General features: G+C 52.2%; 3 protein-coding genes across 3 annotated transcripts; 2 read left to right on the forward strand and 1 right to left on the reverse strand.

The window, feature by feature from the left end:
* Positions 1 to 998: 998 nt before the first annotated feature.
* On the forward strand, positions 999 to 2,972 carry SMAC4_00213 (uncharacterized protein; the record flags this gene model as incomplete). The annotated part of the gene is made up of 4 exons (XM_066089399.1): positions 999 to 1,152; positions 1,228 to 1,858; positions 1,931 to 2,219; positions 2,376 to 2,972. The coding sequence occupies 4 exons, from the start codon at positions 999 to 1,001 to the stop codon at positions 2,970 to 2,972; spliced, it is 1,671 nt and encodes a 556-aa protein (XP_065945832.1).
* Positions 2,973 to 3,167: 195 nt separating this feature from the next.
* SMAC4_00214 (uncharacterized protein) lies at positions 3,168 to 5,317 on the reverse strand. Its single transcript, XM_003351624.2, has 3 exons — positions 4,665 to 5,317; positions 4,292 to 4,588; positions 3,168 to 4,208 (listed from the first exon to the last, which is right to left on the reverse strand). The coding sequence occupies exons 1-3, from the start codon at positions 4,916 to 4,918 to the stop codon at positions 3,779 to 3,781; spliced, it is 981 nt and encodes a 326-aa protein (XP_003351672.1). The 5' UTR covers positions 4,919 to 5,317; the 3' UTR covers positions 3,168 to 3,778.
* Positions 5,318 to 10,027: 4,710 nt separating this feature from the next.
* SMAC4_00215 (uncharacterized protein) lies at positions 10,028 to 17,358 on the forward strand. The gene is made up of 2 exons (XM_003351625.2): positions 10,028 to 16,459; positions 16,545 to 17,358. The coding sequence occupies exons 1-2, from the start codon at positions 11,912 to 11,914 to the stop codon at positions 16,629 to 16,631; spliced, it is 4,635 nt and encodes a 1,544-aa protein (XP_003351673.1). The 5' UTR covers positions 10,028 to 11,911; the 3' UTR covers positions 16,632 to 17,358.
* Positions 17,359 to 19,773: the final 2,415 nt, after the last annotated feature.

Genomic DNA, 19,773 nt, shown 5'->3' on the forward strand with positions numbered 1-19,773 from the left:
CAGAGCTCGAAAGGGGTCAGCCTTGGCGAAACCTTAAAGTAAACAAAAGCCGTCATCTCGCCCCTGAGTCCTCGGTGACGACCCCTGACGACCACGAGCAGCACCGGCTCATCCCCTCCCATCTCCCCGTCCTTCCGTCGCTCACCCGGTGTCGATCACGCACCAAAAAAAGCTCCGAATCGAGGGATGCGGGGTAACAGACAACGTCTTGTCCTCCCAAAGGTTGCACCCCGAGACGAATCACACAGATTACACCACTGGGATCTCATAGTAGCTACTCAAGCTACTATCTGGATTGGCGAACAGCATCTTCGTTCTGAGTTTCCCCCGTCAGCGGACGGAACAATATTGCATCTCACAAGATCTCGTCGTCCGGGACCTTCCACCAATCCAAAGCAGCCCGGCTCGGGCAAATAATGGTCGAGAAAAGCCATGGGATCACGCCCCAAGGGAAAATATTGACTAGACGAGATCAACATCAGGATTTCGAATGGTAAGCTGAGGTTGGGAATGTGATGTATAAAACAAATTTCCCCGGTTTCCATCCATCGTGATCGAACACGTCCACCCTTTGCGGGGTTCGGTCATGTCGCACTGCTGATCGCCTCATTCAGGCTCAAAAACCTAGCCAACCGCATACTCCCAAATACCCTCGCATCTCATAGTACACGAGGATGCAACCCGGCCTTACTATTCTCTGGTTTTCGTCTATCGACGGGGGTTCCCCGTTACAACATATTGCAAGTCCGAGTGGCATTATAGGCTTCGCACACAGCATACCTGTCTGTCGTTAAGACTGAGATGAACTACGTACTTGATATGTCGTGGTGAGAGGCAGAAATGAGAGGGAACGGAAAGCCAGCATGGGCCAACTTCATCTAAATACCATGCCAGCGCCGGTCGGCGAACGAAAATGAAGTTATTGTCTCGGGAATTTGGACGCAGCAATCTTCTTCTGACCGACGCCGACATAATCTAGCCCCTTACATTCAGCAACCATGAGGCGAATCCTGAGCTTCATTGCCTATGCTTTCGTTCCTACAGTAATTAATGCGGTGCAGATATCCGTCGACGAGAGTGCGTCCAGCAACCCGGTCTTCGACGGGTATGTCAGCTACAGCATCGAGTTCTCTAGCTTCCCCGAGTTTGCAGGTAAGACCCCCTTGGACGATCGCCGAATCTAACAGCTTCTGAAACGCGCATTGCTTTGCTTTGCTTTTCCTGCAGGAAACAACTCTCGTCCAAACACCTTCTCCGAGAATCTTCTGGGCAACCTGGGTAAGATCATTGGTACCAAGCCGTACATCCGCGTCGGCGGCAATACGCAGGACTATGCCCTGTACAATGCCTCGCTGCCCTATGGTCTGAATGGCACAATTGATCCCAAGCGTTCATCCGATTATCCAACCACCATCTTCATTGGCCCTTCATTCTTTGAATCCTACAACACCTTCAAGAACACCAAGTTCATCCATGGCTTCAATCTAGGCCTAGGCGGCAACCGGACATCCGGCTGGCAGACGCTTCTGGACACGGTCCCGCTTGCCTGCAAGGCCCTGGGCGGCGGGAAGCTGTTCGCATGGACATATGGAAACGAGCCGGATCTGTTCTCTACTTCTGCCCAGGGTCCTGTGAGACCGCCCAGTTGGAACGAAGCAGAGTTCGTCGACCAATGGCTAAACGGCACGAGAAAGATCCAAGAGCTTCTCGAGAAGAACTGTCCAGACCTTGCTAAAAATGGTACCTACGAGTACATCGCACCTTCGTTCGCCGGCGTGGGGAACAAGTTGAAGGCACCGAAAGCGTGGGGTGAAGGGCTCAACGAGGACAAGAACATTAAGCTGTTTGCTACGCACAAGTGAGTTCATGGAACCGTCAGGAGAGAGTATGTTCGCCAGTCAAAACAGGATACTAACGACGTCGATGATAGTTACATCAGTGGCGCGACCTCCCCAGGGGTTACCCTCCAAGGGACCCTGATGAACCACTCCATGACCAAGGCTTCGGTCGATGCCCACATTGTAGAGTACGACAAGGTCAAAGCTATCGATCCTGCAGCTCCGCCGCTCATCTTTGGCGAGACCAACTCGTTATACAACCAAGGCCGACCGGGGCTCTCAAACACCTTTGGTGCAGCTCTCTGGGGTGTGGACTTCAACCTCTATTCTGCGAGTGTCGGTTTCAAGAGGGTACACATGCACATGGGTACTAATTATCGGGTACGTTTTGTCATCTACCCTTTCCCACGCCTTTCCTTTCCACCCCTACGTACCTACCCTTGCCCAGTTCTCTTTCTACTCCTTTCTACAACGCTCACTCCCCACCTTCTTCCTTCTCAACCTCTCGACCCAGTCGTTTAACCCTGGTATATATAGTACGCCTCCTGGCAACCGATAGCCACCACAAAAGCCACCATCGGCACCAAAGCCCCTTACTACGGCAATATAGCCGTAGCCTCCTTCCTCGCGCCTCCTCTTCCCTCCTCTCCAGCCTACTCTTCTTCCTCTTCACAAGCAACAGTAAAACACCTCCCTATCCCCTCCACCCCTTTCCTATCCGCCTACGCAGCCTACCACTCCACCACCCTCAGCCGGCTCATCTTCCTGAACATGAACTCCTACAACACCACCGCCTCAGGCGAAGGCCTCGTCCCTCTTCCCCCCACCTCGCTTGTCCCGAGACCGTCGGTGACGTTCAACTTCACCTTACCCGCTGCTTACTTCAAGGGCAAGAAGGAGGTGGTGGTCAAGAGATTGATGGCTAACGGCAGCGATGCCATTACGGGCATTACCTGGGATGCGTGGAGCTATAATTGGGAACTAGATGAGGGGAAGCCGGTTAGGTTGGCGAATGTGACAAGACGGAGCGAAAGTGAGAGGGCGTGGGTCGGGGAGGGGGTTAGTGATGGTGGGAAGGTAGGATTGGGGGTGGTGGTTGAGGCGGGGAGTGTGGCGCTGGTTGAGTTTGTTTAGTCTTTTTGGGTTGTTGTTGTGAGGTTCGTGACGTGACTTTTCCTTCTTGTTCTGTAGGTGGGAGGTTATGGCATGTCGATGTTTTAAGGAGGTGGCAAGTGATCAAGTGCTTCACGAGTAACAGAAGACCAAGCAGAGAAGGGATGTAGTAGTTCAGTCAACAATCAAGACCTGTTATTTCGTTTTTTGACTTATTCCTGCTCTCTTGAGCAATGATGACGATGGCGAGTAGTAGTTCAGCCATTAATATAATACAATCCCCGTTCCGGTCCTTCCCGTGGTATATAAGATATGTACAAAGTGAAAACAATAAGAAGAAAACAAGGAAGGAAGCCTAGAGGCTCCAGTGATGATGAATGGATGGATGGGTGGATGATGGTATCATGTAGCTGGAGAGACAAAAAGATCCAGCTTCCCCCCCTCCGCGTTGTGAATACTCACCCACCTAGTAGGTGTACTGCCCTGTCCCCTCCATGGTTTTGGTTGAGTCCTTCCTTCCATCCTATAAGATGGCTTCGGATGGCAGTTACCCTCGGTCTGCACCTTGAGGTTGTTTGGCAAGAGCAACCGATGAGCACCTTCCTCGTCCTTCGTGGTTTCCCCCGAGCAAGGTAAACCGTCGACATCATCGCGGGTCGTTCCTTCCATCCCATCCTCGTCCCCAAAAATTAAACATGGAAACCCGGTCACCTAATGTCCTCATCCCGTAAACTCGGACTCATCTTCCACGCGGTCATTTTCGAGCCGCGTGCAACATCCATCCATCATCACTTCCCTTCGGCAACCACACACAGCGGCACCCGTACTTAACCGCTCCTCAAAGGCAACCTCCGATCTAGCGTATGGAAAGCCTGCGTCCTAGGCGTGAACAACGGCGCCTCTACACCCCCGTAGCCATAACCACCACCACCACCACCCCCACCTGCACCCGACATGTGCATCGCCCTAGGGCTCGTAGGAGGCTGCTGCTGGTGCCGCTGGTGCATAGTGGGTTGCATCTCCCACTCCTTGTTTCCGTAATAGCCCGGTGTACCGGGGCTGTTGCCGTTGCTGTTCATGATGCCGATGCCGCCGTGAAGAGCGGTGACGTTGACGACGGGCTGCTTGCCCTTTGAAGGGCTTTTGGTCTCTTGCTCGTTGTCCGAGGAGTCATCGTCGTCGTCGTCGTACATGTCGAGCATCTTGTTGGGCCACATGGACCAGATGGAGAGGATGAAGTTGCAGAGGTAGAGGAACCTGTTTTTTTGGGGTTGTGTTGTATCAGTAACGAGACATTGCAGGGAGGAGTGGGTGTATAGCAGAGAGAACTGGAAACGTACATCAAGTAAATGGTAGCAGCAAAAGCGCCCTTGGCAATCTGACAGTTCTTCTCGGCGTTGAACGGCCTCGCGACAGAGCACGACTTGGCGATGTACCAGGGCACAGGACTAGGGTACTTGGGGTCGGCATAGTCGGGGCCGGCTTGGCCGTAGGCGGAGACGGCGTAGAGGACCGTCAGGCTGAGACTGACAATCAGACCGAGGATGGGGTAGAAGAACTTCATGATGATCATGATCATCTTGACGAGCAGGACGAAGAGGGAGACGACGGAGATGGCGACGTTGAAGTTTGTTAATCTGTGGTTGCCCAAGGTTAGTTGACTCTGTTTCCCTCCCTCCTGAGAACATGACGGCTATATTGAGAAACACTCACAGTTGTGACCATACAAAGGGAATCTTGGGTAGTGGTTGGTGGTTGGCGTATGCGTAGAGAATCATGTTTGGTGATGAATTCCATTTCATGAGATGGCCGATCTCCCAAAATTGTGTCCGGAAAACGTCTGGTTGTTGGATTCCAAAGAGCACGAGGACGGCAACGATGCCGAGCAACTCAAAAGCCATGCCCCAGTAGAGTGGCCGCCTTACTCGCCATGGCCTCCGGAGGATTCTGTATCCCTTTGCCGCCATTTTGGATGTGTGTTGATGTGTTGTGTTATCGCCAAGCCGAAAAGATAATATCCTTTTCCCAAGCACAGTGAGTCGTCTGATATCGCGGTCCTCCTTTTGATGTTCAACCCTTCTCGCGTTTGATGTTGGTAATCGTAGAACTCGTCCTTGTCGTCTTCCTTATCTATAATTCGTTCGTGGGCGTTTATCGTCCTTGTATGTTTGTATGTATCCGATGATGCTGAACTACCAGCAACTTCCCAAGCGGCTCACATCGAATGGCCAAGATATCGTCGTTTGTCGTTTTCTCGAATCTTTCAAAACCACCCCCACGACAGACAGTCGACAACTGAATTCCTGAAGAGGGCGATATTTGGGTAAGGGAACCGTAGAAGCTGGAAAACGCAAGAAGGAGGCTGACGAAGTACCTTTTGGGAGGGAACGGGAAAGGATTTAAGAGACCAAGACAAGACACAAGCAAACCAAGACCCTGGAAAGATGGGAGCGGCCCTCATGATTGCTCGCAGAAGGTCATCCATCCTCTATGCTTCCCGTGGCCGCAGACCAACCGACCTGTCGGACCAATAGTGCTTGGCTGCCTCGATGAGGATAGCAGAACAAGCTCAGTGTTACCCTTGTCCGCCCCCGGAAGAGCTCTGGCAAAAATCTCTTGGGCCAATGCCAGACAGGCTGATGGGCTGCATGGCCCCAGGTCAATCACGCCAACCGCCCAATCGGAGGCCGTGGTTGAATTGCACTGGCGGCGTGTAAGCGCCCGCCATCCCCTCTGGTGCTCCAATCCCGCGCGGCACCGAGCACGAAGACCTTGGTTCACGGTTGGACTGTTGGGATTTGCGAATGGTGAAGTGACGGATTCTGACTCTGGCGGACTGTTGCGTGCAACCGAACCAAACGACCCCGTTACCGTACACACGCCCACCCACCTGCTTGTTTCGGTGCGAGCTTGTTGCTTTTGATAGTGGCGAGCAAGACACGGCCGGGGCCTTGACGGCGAAGAAAGCGGGATCATCACCATCATCGCCATTCAGCCCCAAGGGCAAAGTGCATCAGGATGGGGAACACAAAAGATGCCATATAATCTGCAGTTCTGTACCCAACAATTTCAAGACACCACTGGTGGTGTTAAAAATGCCAAGCTGTCAATCTAAGTGATGCAGGGTGTTTTTATTCTTGCCTTACATTCTGCAGCACATCACCATCGCGAAAGGGGTGTTTTCCGTTGAAGATGATGCTGTTGGAGGAGATGATCGCCGGCCCATAGTGTGCAACAGTGTTTTGCCTAAAGACTTTTGGGCCTGATAGACGCCCTGAAGCTCTCATCACGGCACGCTCGCGCAATATGTCCAGAAGGTCGGGAGATGATGTCTTGACACAACGGCAGACGAAAAGGGGTCGATTCAATCATTGAACAGAAGCCGCCAGAGATAGGCGCTCTCCTATGTGCCATCAGCAGGGTGATCACCTCATGGCCCAGCGACAGGTCTAACTCCAACGGTTTTGGCCCGGCACTTGAATATTTTGCCCGAATCAGAGGACTGAGACAGAGTCCTCAAGAAAGGCCCCCACAGCACAGAGACGAGACATCGCCGCTTGTAGTGTAGGCTATCCGCCCACTGTCCACTGTTTTCGTCGGCAGTCGGCTGTTGGAAGCCATTATCTGCAAAAGCCGTACCTGTGTCGATTGGCCAGCAATCTAGATGCTTAGTGCATCGAAGGCGATGATGGGGGCAACACCGTGAGGGTCGAGTGAGGCCGTGAGAGGGTGACGAAAAAAGGACCAATTGATATTTGACAGTCCCTGCTCGCCGCCGGCCCCCGGCCTGTCACTGTCGCTATCACTGTGACTGTCACCAAACTCACCATCGCCCCGCTGTCCGCAAAAGCTCAAGGCGAACAGGAAGCCAAAATGACGGGCAGACAGAACGAGAACTTGGCCAATCACAGGCCATCAAAATGTACTGCCAGCCGTCAAGAACCTGAAATCTTCGAAGCACAGCTTGGCCCCTTGGTCAGTGCTCAGCCCCCGTACAAAACGGCCCGAGCCCCAGCGCGATCGACCGCCGCGAGTGGATGACGAGGCGGACAAGATTCCACTTTTACGGATCTGACTTCAGCCGGTGAGGGTTGTCGTCTAGTGGAGCCAGTTGAGCCTTCTGCCGAGGTGTGGAGGATGGGGGTTAGGGCTCAAAAGGGCGGCATTCTGATTTCTGGCAGAAATGCCATCGGAGCTCACCGTTCACCGACCCCCGTCCCACCCGCGCATGCTGCCACCGGTCCGCCGCCTGTCTCGTGGGCTCGGGGATTCGGCCTATCGAAATGCAGTCAATGTCAAGGTATCATTTTGGTCGTTGGGAAGCGCCAGCACGCCGTGCACGCGACGAAAGGGATATGTGCGAATGACATCTTTCTTTCGGCAACAGAACCCGAGCCCTTCAATGGCAGATCCCGCGTTGTGTTGTTCGTCGACGGGGTAAGGGCAGATGGCTGAATGTCTGTACCTGTCAATGTTTATGATTTGGTGCTGCCATCGGAAAATCCCATGGTCATCGAAGGTACTGTGCTAAGCAGCTGCTGGGCATGCGTCCGATATTATACCCGTGATAAGCACACACACAGAAAGAGTACCAGCGAAAATATCGCCGGGTGCGGTAGCTAACTGCCATTGGACTGCATGGTGACCTGTTGCCGTGAGGTCTCATGGCCAAACAACCATCTCGGTGGCTTCGTAAAAAAAAGAATGCACATCCAAAGGTCCAGAATATTCGAATTCATCCTTCGGCATGCCGCTCTTTACATAACAAAGATGCTCAGATCTGGATCTTCTGAGCATCATCGATAATTACCCTAATACCACCTACCACTTGAGCCGCGCTAAGACGTCCGCTGGTTGTATCAGCGCACTTCATCGACGATTCCAAGCAGGCACCCGTAGCTTCTCTGGTTCTTCAAGTGACATGTTAGCGATCCCACCTCTCCGGAGTGCATTCCGTTCGGTGCCCGAGAATTTCAGCCCCAAGATCGGCGGTCCGGTGGTGGAGTCTTTGCGTACTCGCACCCAAAAAAAAAAATGAAAATTTTAACCTCTTCCAGATCGGGTGAGCTGGCATGCGCCGTGTTTCGTGCACGGGTTTGTGGTCGATCTGCCCGCCATTATAGTGTAGGGACCGAGTGACCTGGCAACACCTAGGCACCCGGCAAAGTATACACGTAGGCTGGGGGTTCCAAGGTTGAGGCGGACAAGTCGGGCTCTTTATGGCCTTTTGGGAGACAAGGCGGCCTTGTTCGGATGGCATTCAACAAAAAGCCGGTCTTACTGCTCATGGGACTTTTTGTTTCAATTCTCAGTCAGCCCTGTTCAGATCCAAGCTACGACATAAGCGCCTCCTCATGTCATATCAGTATCTCTCTGATCGGAATCAAAGCCCTGCCCTGGAAGTCAGTTCACAACAGTTGTGGGAAAACGGCAACATGTGTTTTTTTTTTTTTTTTATGTACCGTGTGCTACGGCTCTTCAAGTAGCGAAGATGGAGTGCTGGGCAACAGAAGACTCACGGCATTGGGCAGATCTGGCTTGCCAAGAATTCACCCACCCGAAGGAGGAAGAAATGGGCCCTTCCAGAACACGAGATCGGCGGGGCCCATCAATCGTAGGCTGCCCGTCTCCTTCCGCCTGTCAGTGTTTCAAACAAGACGAGCCGGCCTGGGGAGCCACCGGTGGGGGCTCTCTACGTGATTTTGGTATTGAAACAAAAGCCTTGGAACGGACAGCTCTTTGAGCCTCTGTTGTAACGCAATTGGAACTTTGTCGACGTCGGCAAGGGCCAAGGGGTCAGGCAGTGAGTGTCAGGGCATGTCGGAGAACCGGTGAGAAGGTGACATCGACGCGCCGGACGGGGGACAATCATGGCTGGAAAAGCAATAGCTTGTCGGCGGTAGATGACCAACTGTCCATCTCTCACTGTCGTCCTGCACACCGCAGCCCCGAATCTCGATCGGGTTGGTAAGAACATCGGAGTCGCGATGGACTATGGAGAGTTTTTGGCGGATTGACAGTCCTTTGCGGAGGCCGGCAGAGGGTAAGACGACGTTGATTGGAAGTAGGTACGGACAGAGCAGATCTGCCCTGGAAGCAGCAATCCAACACAGATCTCGCGGTGGTGTTTTTGGGTCCTCACCGACAGCCTCAAATGAAGCCAAAAGTTGCGCCCTGCTGGTACTGTGTAAGTATTGATTCTGTCTCGGCGATGACAGATTGGGATTGGTAAGGTATATCGGTATCAGACCAGATTCGAAGGGTTTGAAGTTCGTTGTTACGAACAAGCTGTCTCCAAGGAGCCGTTTGTCAATGCTGAGAACACTGTAGGGTACATGGTGTGCCGCAACGCCTGCGCGAAGTACACATCATATTCCGAATTACGAGCCGATATTGCTGCTGTCCAGGGCTTCACTAAGTTTGAAGCGCGCCTTCTTATTCGGGATGTGTCAAGTTGCGGCGGCGGCGGGTCATCGGGATGTGTGATTTATTTTTCCCTAGAAAGTTGTTTTTCCTCCAATTTCCAATTTGTCTTCCAGGTTCCTCGAACACAAAGTCATGAATTTCCGTAGCAAGAAAAAAAAAAAAAAAAAAAAAAAAAAAAAAAAAAAAAAAAAAAAGTGGTGATGGGGGCACATTGGCTGGCTTCTGTCATGATCGAATGAACCTACCTAATGTGCGGAATGAATGCATTGCTGTATCGAGGTACGTACTTGCAGAACGAGGTAGGTATGGGTGGTATGGATGCAATGGTTGGTGGCCCACAGCAAGTCAAATTACACAAGACGGAAACCTTGGGCTCTGGACCGTCATCGACCGCCGCCATCCCTGCTTGGCTGTCTCTGCTTGGCTTGTTGTGGCTCCCGTCTCTCCGCCCTTTCCCCGTGGAGACTCGTCGGTCGCCAGTTCACCACTGTGTTTTCAAGGCAAAAACGGGGGGCACGACTTTGCTGGACTCTGCCAGAGCATTTTCTGTCAACTGTCTGGCTGCCGAAGCGGCCATTAACCTTGTACGTTCCAAGTCCCGATCGTGATCTGTCTAGGCAGGCTCAAATACAGCAGGCGCAGACGCACCCAAGACGAGATACGATACTCCATGACGCTTGTTGTTTCGGCGTGACACCATCCAGTACTGTATCAACTAGCCTCTTTCCGCTCACGACACCAAATCAAGCGGTATCAGTACCTTACAGAATCTTACCTTACCTTCCGGTCCGTGCTCAATTCGCGCCATTGTATGGAACGCAGCGGCGAGACATTGGCAGACGTCCATCCAAAACTCAAACCGTCTTCGGCGACATACACACACAATACTCGCACCAGACACACCCGACACACCCGTACCTCAACATTCGATTCAGTCTCTGACCTCTGCCCGCCCTCTCCTGGTGGTCCTGGCTGTCCTCCTGTCTCGCCTAACCACATCCGACCCGACCTCTGCCGTCTGCCACTGGCATCCTGCGACGCCGGGGGCATGCCTTGAGGTTCCATCCATCATCCTCCCCGGCCTGCTGCCCTCTCGCCCACCTATCCACTACTTGCCTACGTACCTACTTACCTCAGCCTTTCATCTCAACTCCATTCTTGACACCCTCTTTCTCTTTCGGTCCTAGGTCCTCGTGCCTGGTCCGTCTCTGTCAGTTCCGTCGTCGACCCCCCGCTTCGTGTGCGAGGTGACGCCCGACTGTGGACGTGGACGTGGACACTCCCAGCTCGAGATTACGGTGATACCTACCGTGACCTCTACCTAACTACACAAAATCTACACGCACTTCATACTCCATACGTTACCTTACGCCTCTCGCACTAGCTGCGAGACGGATCCCCTCGTTACCTATCCCTTTTTTTATTGCTGCCCCTCGCCCAGCTAGCATTGAAGCATTCTGGATCTTTGGAAAGCGGTGGCATCGGAACTATTGCTGAACCAGCCACTCACCGTTCTTACTTTGAAAGACCGTGTCCGGTTGACACTCTCATTCCCCCGAGGTGCACCAGCAAGACCACGTGAGTAGCACAGTCAAGGCCGAAGGTCTGTCATCTTATCTCTCCCCGTGGACACCGCGAACTCTCGTCTGTCCATAATAACAGCAGAAAGATCCATCAGAGAGACTGTAAAGACGGAGACACCTCCGACCAACAAGACGAGACAACCTGGAAAAGTGTGCCAAGACAGGGAACCCAAGACTCAGCTGAGCTCTCTCTTGTCTCTCTCCTTGGTCATCCTAAAGACCTGCCTAGAGTAAGACTTGGAGTTAGCAAAAAGGCCGCAAGTGGTAGCTCTAATCAACAGCCAATACCTGATATTGGGTTGAGAGTTGGTTGTTTATCCGCAAAAGAGATATTGGACGCCCGACGCACTACCAGACGTGCCAAACCACGACGGGAAGGGGGAAAATAGCAAAAGTGGTTGATCACCTGCTCTGAATCCGACCTGGCAGGTCCAAGACGACAAGCATAACCCTCCATCAAAGAGTCGGAGGCAAGAGGTTCTAGATCCGAGCTGCCACATCCCAGTTCCCAGCTCAGTCTTGCTCCACCTCAACTCCCAGCTACCATTCCTCGTTGGGATTCAACAAGGGAGCCAAACCAGCAAAGCCCTCCTCAGACCAAGCAACACGTACATACATACATCTCCATATCTCCGCTGCCCTCTTCGGCTCCCGCACTGGCTCCACGTCTTCAGCCTTCGCCGACCCCAGAATTTTGACGAATTTGCGCCGCTTCCATTCCATGGCCCTAGCCCTGGGTTTGCCAACCTATTGCATGAGCTTCTTTTGTGCCCATCCGTCACCCAGCGCACACGACCGCCCTCAACGATAGACTTGGTACCAAAGGCGATCTCGGCTCCGGCTCCCGACTGTCCTTCGCGCAAGGCAGTAAGGTTTGGCGTGACCCGCCTCTGTGCCGTAAGCGCCGCTTCGAACTAGCGGGGAGACTCCTCTTCCTCACCGACCCCCTTCATGACTCTGCAAGATACGAACAAGTCCCGAACTTCCGCTGAGGACGTTATCAATCCGGGTGCGGACCTTCCCAAAGCTTCTGCCTTTGGTATCGCGACGACAGCTGCTGGAGATCCCCCTCAATCGTTGACCTCCATCCCTCCGGCATCTGATCGCTCGGTCCCGGTTACTCATCTCAACCCTTTCCAGGCAAAAGACTGGACGAAAACTCACCACCTCTCAGGCCTAACTGCTGGGACTCGCGACGGAAGATTTCCAGGCGTCTGGGCGCCGAATAGCGGACGGTATGGTCCGATAGCCAACAAGGCGCCTCACGAACATCTTGGTGCTCTCTCGATCCCACCTCTCTCGGGGCAGTTTGGCCACCCGCAGCCGTTAGCAACACCACCCTTCGAAATTGGACCAGGAGGCGCGCAGCTTACACTAGGAAAAAGGATCACCGTCGAGGCCAAACAAGAGTTGCGACCGTTCGATTCCCCCTCGAAAAAACCGCGTTTAGTAGCGCCTGGCAGTCTTCAGCTACCAGCCTTACCACGCACCCCCGACGAACTCGCTTCCCCCGTGCAAGGAGTCTCGTCTCCCCTTTTCTTCTCACACCGAGCAAAACAAAAACATCCGACTCCCCGCATGCACAGCTTCTTCGCAAACGGCATTGCTGCTTCCATCATGAGCAGCGTCCAAGAGACGCAGGACGGGGTAACGACCCTGCGCCTGCCGAAGGGTCATGTCACCACTACCACAGCGCAGGGTTCAAACAGATCTTCCAGCACACCAGGGAGCTGGACTTCATCAGAATCGCTAGATGCTACGATGCGCAGTCCAGATGGCAGGCCTCTCGTAATAGTGGCACCAGGGCTTCAGGCCATACCCGCCACTGAACTCCTGGACCAAGATCCCAGGCCGGTATTTATCGTCGACCTTGGAAACCCTTTGAATGCCAGCTCAGGCTTGTTGCATATCGTGTATGCTAACCCTTCCCTCAAAGCCTCAACTAGTGTTTTGGAACTCCTGAATGGGGACACGGCAGACACAGAAGCAGATAGTTTCGATTTCGCCCATTTCAAGCATTGGATAATCAACCCCGAGGCAAACACCGAATCGATCAATTTGGCTTCGAAATGCATAACGTTTGGCGGGATCAACTGGACGTGTTCGACTCTCAGAAAGCGGTTTCGAGTTGTCACTGGACATAGCAACATTGTCTCCGATACACCGACCACGCCGAGCCCCGTAGCACAGATGCCCCCAGTACTAAGCCGGAGCTCACGCGGCTCAGTATCAGCCCGCGAACTTTCGCCCGAGCGTGGAGATGCTATTGATTACTTTGGCCCAATGGAGGAAGTCGGCTCGCCCCGCCCAAGGTCTTATTCGGAGCCTAGGAGCCCTTCGAGAACCATCATCGACACCTCCCTGGCAGGATTGAACGAACTGCCTATGGTACTCCCCCTCTCGCAGGTTTATACAACTTTCGACTGGACCCGAATTCCTGCCGACGACCCAAATCTTGGCCCTCATCACCGCTTCGCGCGCTCTATTGACTGGGCATCTACGCCCTTGGGACCTGTGGAGGAGTGGCCGGCGGATTTGCGCATCATGTCGAATATGATCATGGGCAGTCCCCATCCGGCAGCACTGTATTGGGGCGAGGAGTTTGTCGCCATCTACAACGAAGCCTACATTCAGCTTGCCGGAAAGAAACACCCCCAATTGATGGGCGCCAAGTACAAAGAAGCGTGGCCCGAGATTTGGGATGAGATTGGACCAATCTTCGATGCCGCATGGAATGATGGTAACGCGACGATGAAACACGATGACGGGCTGTTCATAACGCGACATGGATTCTTGGAGGAAACCTTTTTCAACTGGGCTATCATTCCGTTGGTTGGCGGCGACGGCACGGTTGTCGCGCTTTACAACCCGGCCTTCGAAAACACCCGGCGAAAGATCAACGAGCGGCGGATGCTGACCCTTCGCGAAGTGGGAGTAAAGACGTCGCAGGCTCGCGACGTGAAAGGTTTCTGGGGTATGCTTCAGCAGGGTCTGGAGTACAATGGACTCGATGTGCCTTTTGCCCTCATTTATTCGGTTGCGGAGGATAACGAGAGCGAGGTCGCGTCTATCAACTCTGGCAGTGTCACGAATCCGCCCCAGATCACACTGGAGGGCTCCGTTGGTGTTCCCGAGGGACATCCCGCTGCTATTGAATCGATTGATTTGCGGACGAGCGATGAAGGTTTTGCGCCATACATGAGAGACTCCATGGCACATCCAACCAATCCCATTATTCTGAGCGAAAACGATGGCAGCCTACCCACCGAGTTGATCGAAGGCTTTGACTGGAGAGGATTTGGTGACCCCTGTCGGACTATTGTTGTCTTCCCCGTCCATCCCACGACGGCTGGAGACATGGTTGTTGGATTCGTTGTGCTTGGTGTCAACCCCCGACGACAGTACGATGAGGATTACCAGCTATTTGTCAACTTGCTTTCCCGCCAACTTGCGACATCCATGGCGTCTGTGGTGTTGTTCGAGGAGGAGATCAAGCGCGGCCAGCGGGCTGCACGCTTGGCTGCTCTGGATAGGCAACAGCTTTCAATGCAGCTTCATCTTCGGACGCAAGAGGCTGTTGAGAGCGAGTATCGCTTTGCGCGCATGGCGGAACTTGGCCCTGTCGGTTTGTTCATCGCCGATAGCCATGGACGTATCAACTACTGTAACGAGATGTGGTGGAGGATATCCGGGCATGAGCGGAGTGCAAGCACCCTCGACGCTTGGATGCAGAGCATAAGAGACGAAGACCGCGATGGTGTTGTGGATGTCTGGCGTCACTTGGTCGAGGAGAAGGTGCCGGTGACTTACGAGTTTCGATTCAACGGTACGCGGAAAATTGTCGATGGCCACACCGTTGATACGTGGGCACTAATGAGCGCCTACCCCGAACGAGACGAAACCGGTGAACTCAAGAGCATCTTTGGTTGTATAACCGATATCTCGCAGCAAAAATGGGCCGAGGATTTCCAGAAACGAAGGCGCGATGAGGCTGTTGAACTCAAACGCCAACAAGAGAACTTCATCGACATCACCAGCCATGAAATGAGAAATCCCCTTAGTGCCATTCTTCAGTGTGCCGACGAAATTGCCTCGGGACTTAACAAGTACCGGCAGGACGATCCGGCATTTCGTGGACCTGACACTTTGGAGACGCTGGTTGGTAGCTGCTTGGAAGCCGCCAATACCATTTCCCTCTGCGCTAGCCACCAGAAGCGAATCGTCGACGACATCTTGACGCTCTCGAAACTCGACTCGCAACTCTTGCTTGTGACACCGGTCGATGTTCAGCCAGTCCAGGTTGTGGAGGAAGTCCTGAAGATGTTCGAAGCCGAACTCAACTCCAATGACATCAAAGGTCATTTCCAGATCGAGCAGTCGTATCGCAATCTCGAAGTTGACTGGGTGAAGCTGGATCCATCACGCCTGAAACAGGTCCTCATCAACCTCATGACCAATGCCATCAAATTCACCCAGGGCCGACCGACACGGGCAATCACTATCAACTTAGGCGCCTCAAAAGATGTGTCATCGGCCGGGCTTTCGTATTTCCCACCACGGCATCCAGACCAAGAGGATCTTACGGACGACGCAGAGTGGGCTACCGGCGAAAAGATCAACTTGCACTTGGCAGTTTCAGACACCGGGCCGGGTCTTGATGAGAATGAAAAGAAGATTCTCTTCCAGCGATTTTCGCAGACCAGCCCCCGAACCCACGTCCAATACGGCGGATCTGGGCTAGGCCTCTTCATCTGTCGGATACTAACCGAGTTACAAGGTGGCCAGATTGGAGTCTATTCCGAGAAGGGCGAGGGAAGCACATTTGCTTTCTATGTGAAAAGTCGTAAAGCGGAGAACCCGCAGCCGGTCCAGACTGTTGTCGACAACTCGATGTCCATACAGCCACTTCAGCAGCGTGTCAGCCCACTAACTCAGGCTCAGATCAGCCACCGCTCATCAGGATCAGCCGCATTCTCTCTGCTCGGACACGGCCGGTCACATCCGCCACCTACCAGAACACAATCCGCTCCGGCCCTCACGGACGTCACTCAGACCAGATCCCTTGACGTCCTCATTGTCGAAGATAATTTGGTGAATCAGAGAGTCCTGCAACGTCAACTGCAATTGTCGGGGAACAACACGTACGTGGCCAACCATGGCGGAGAGGCCTTGGTGGAGTTGAGCAAGTCTCGCTTCTGGAATCAGGAGATCGCTGCGACGGACGAGGCTGCATCAGCTCTCCCGAAAAGCAACAAAAACCCCGCAAGTGATGGTGGTACTGATGGCGCGCCCGATAGCGCGCCCGATGGTGAAGAAAATAACAAGAACATTTCTGTCATCCTCATGGACCTCGAGATGCCGGTCATGGACGGAATGAGCTGCACTCGCGAAATTCGTCGTCTAGAAGGTGCGGGCGTCATTACGCGGCATATTCCTATTATTGCCGTCACTGCGTACGCACGGCCTGAGCAGGTCGAAAGTGCCAGGGCCGCTGGTGTGGTAAGTCCCCCCCTGATCAGGGTTCTTTTCCGGGAAAAAGGAAAGAGCGAAGGAATGTCTGCTGACCGAATTTTTTTCCGTGTAGGATGACGTCATTTCCAAACCCTTCAGACTACCTGAGTTGATACCCAAGATCGAAGAATTGGTTCTCAAGTACGATGGGGAACCATAGTGATGATCGGACGGATCGGGAATTAGGTTGCTGCTGCGAAGCTTCAGTTTGACGGCTCATTGAGTTTAATCATATCCAGCTTCATTCCATCACTACTACGAGCGCAAGACAGTGGAACTCATGTAACAGGGTCCCATGCTCAGAGTCCATGGTGATGGTTGTTCGTTCTTGTGTCTCGGCTGCTATCCGGAGCCAGGGTATTCCCAGTACCACAAGTCTCCGTACCATATGGTTGGCCCAGACGAGCACGCCTGGGAATGTGAAGCGTGCACGACTACTAGGTCGATGCCCCGTATGATGATCTCCGAGATATACAGAGCGCACGGGTACCATGAGAAGAAGTGTGAGGAAGTAATTGGGAGGAGCGGAGGGAGGGATGCAAAGAAAACACGCCAAGTTTTGTGTAATGGGGTTTTGAAGAGGTGTAACAAATCGGTAGCAACAAGGAGGACTTCGCTGGAATTATGTGTTAGGTATCATGCTTGCTAGTCACCAGCTGGTACTGGCAGAAGGAAGGAACAAGGGGTGAAAACGACGGGGTGGATGAGGGTGCTTGCGGTCGGTTGCGAAATGTGTTGTGTGGAAACTGGAAAGCAGGTGGAACTAAGGAAGCAGGGAACAAATGTTTGGATCTTGCATAAGCAGATGTTTATATACGATACCATTCATCGGCATTCACGGAAATACATATTATGCGCAAACTGCCTATCCAAATTCACCCGTTGTGCATCTCTTGTTGGTTTTGTTTCGTTAGTCGTCACTGTCCTGGATCGTCTGAACAGTGAGTGCTTGCGCTATTATTTTCTTTGGAGTATTGGGATCAAATGACTGGAAGGGAAAGCCCATGATCATCATCACACGGACATACACATAAAAATGAATATGTACCAGTTGACTGGTAACTTTCAACATATGTCATGCTGCAAACGTCTTTATAATATGATACCCAAGCAAGTTGTTCGTCAACAGGAAGTGATGGGAAGTCAACTCGTGACACTCGGCGGTAAGGTATCACCGACTACGAAGCTAACGAGTTCGCTTTCCAAACGATTAAGCAGCATGTTTTTTTCCCGTCTATTTTTTTTCTTGTCGTGCGTTCAATCGTTACTTCACTCCATCGCTTCACAAACCCTTGCTCTCAAGCCAGTCCTCCACTCGTCAAACACCTGGCACAGCTCAGGCTCATTTGTACTTGAAGTGGAAGAGAGGCTTCTCTCGCCTCTAGATATCTAACCAACCATTCTCGGAAAGGGTTCAATCTACCTTGGATAGGTCGCCATCATGTCTCTCTTGGGATTGGATCTAGGAATTCAAAAGAGCCCACCCCTCATTGGATACTTTGAGACCGACAACAACCAAACATTGCAATTTGAATATTCGTTCATTACCCAACAAACGAGCGAGTTGATTCAGTTATTTGCATGGATGGGGTCATCGAGTCATTTAGTCATCAAGTCATCAATTTTATGATGAACACTCACCCAATCGATGGATGCTCTTCATTCACTTCCTTCTCTCGTTCTCTTTTGTGCCTAGGGTGTGTTGATGTAGGTACCTTAGGTATATAGCCTGTAGCAAACCATACGAGGAAGGTACAATCTACCTACCTGCCTACGACATCCGTTCCTTCTCTCTTTCGTCTTTAAGTGTTTTTTTCTCGGCAACTCCTTCGCTACTTCCTGTCCTTAGACTGCATTTGTTCTTGTACGAAGTTGTTATAAAGGCTTCTGTACGGCATTTTCTGTACGCTGTACGCAAAAAAAACCACGCATTTGGTGGGATTTCGTACAGATTTCAAAGTTGCGACCCCCTCATGATAGCTTCGCATAGCTTTGTCCGGGTTAGGGTTTTGTATGAATAGAAAATCGTACAGAAGCCCCAAAATGTACATATGGTTGAAATTTGAGTACAGCTGTACGTATTTTGCAGTATAGATGCAGTATGAGGGGGGTGTAGAAGGTTGTACGCATCGTACAGAAAAAAAACTGTACGATGCGTATAAAATTATACGGCGGCCAACTCTATGACAACTTCGTACGAAAACAAATGCAATCTTAATGTACATAAGTCCAGCAGGCGCACTGGAGTCACTAGTCACTGGTGGGTTTGACTTATAAACATATCAGCACAACTGAGAGAAGAGAGTGGCTTTTCGCTTGGCCCAAGTCGTCACACAAACCGTTGGTGAGGCTGGCTGAGGTGGTTGGCTTGGGCGAAAGTTAGATGTATGGAGGCAAGCCAGCCCGTTCTTGGCTTGGCTCTCCTGGGTATTTTTTCTTCCTCATGTCACTCTTCGATAGCTCCTCCTCGCCAGCGAAATTGATCACAATCAAGAGTGGCTTAACATCAGAACTAGATTGACAAGGCGAAGTAGTCGTGACGATGATAGTTTGATGTTTTATGGCCGAGTGACGAATGAGTGGCAAATAGTCCGAGGTAACTGTGCAGAGGCAAGCTCTGGTCTCATCTCACCCTAAAAGATCTTACGATTGTTCAAATAAGCCCAAGGCTCTGAGATATAGCCGTGAGGTCTAGACCGTCAATAGGAATGGCGAGGAAAACATTTGAGCATGCAAGTAATGTCCTCCTGTATTGATATATAAGTAGATCTTACGAAATCGATGCTGATGTTTGGAACTAACACTGACTGGGTCCAAATCATTGCCGCAAGGACACGGAGACTAACCTTCTGGGTCCGTCCTCGCGAAATCTTGTCGTTCCTGTCCCTTTTCACTACTGACTTGCCTTGTGTTTCCCTCGAGTGATCCAAAAGACTGGAAAACCGAGATTCCAGTTCAGTATCAGCCAGCCCAGTCAGTATCGCAGAGTCCAGTTAAACTGCCCGGCATCGTCTCGTTCATCAGCATCTGGGACTTTTGCACAGCGAACAAGGTTGTACGCTGCAGCTCCACACAACAGGTCATGAATAATCCAGCTGCCGCTCCAATCTCGCTCATGGATGCCGCACATCGCCATGAGGACACCCTCAATTATGAAAGGATAGATGAAGGAGGGCACAAGGTGTTGACAGATATTCCAATCAAGATTGTATGTGAGGCTCTAGGCCTTCCCTCAAGCCACCCAGTGGCTACCTGTTGTACCCTCCTCTTGGCCCGCGGAATGACCTTCGAACCGGTTCCCC

This window comes from Sordaria macrospora, chromosome 1 (assembly GCF_033870435.1).
Source record: "Sordaria macrospora chromosome 1, complete sequence".
Classification (NCBI taxonomy): Eukaryota; Fungi; Ascomycota; class Sordariomycetes; order Sordariales; family Sordariaceae; genus Sordaria; species Sordaria macrospora.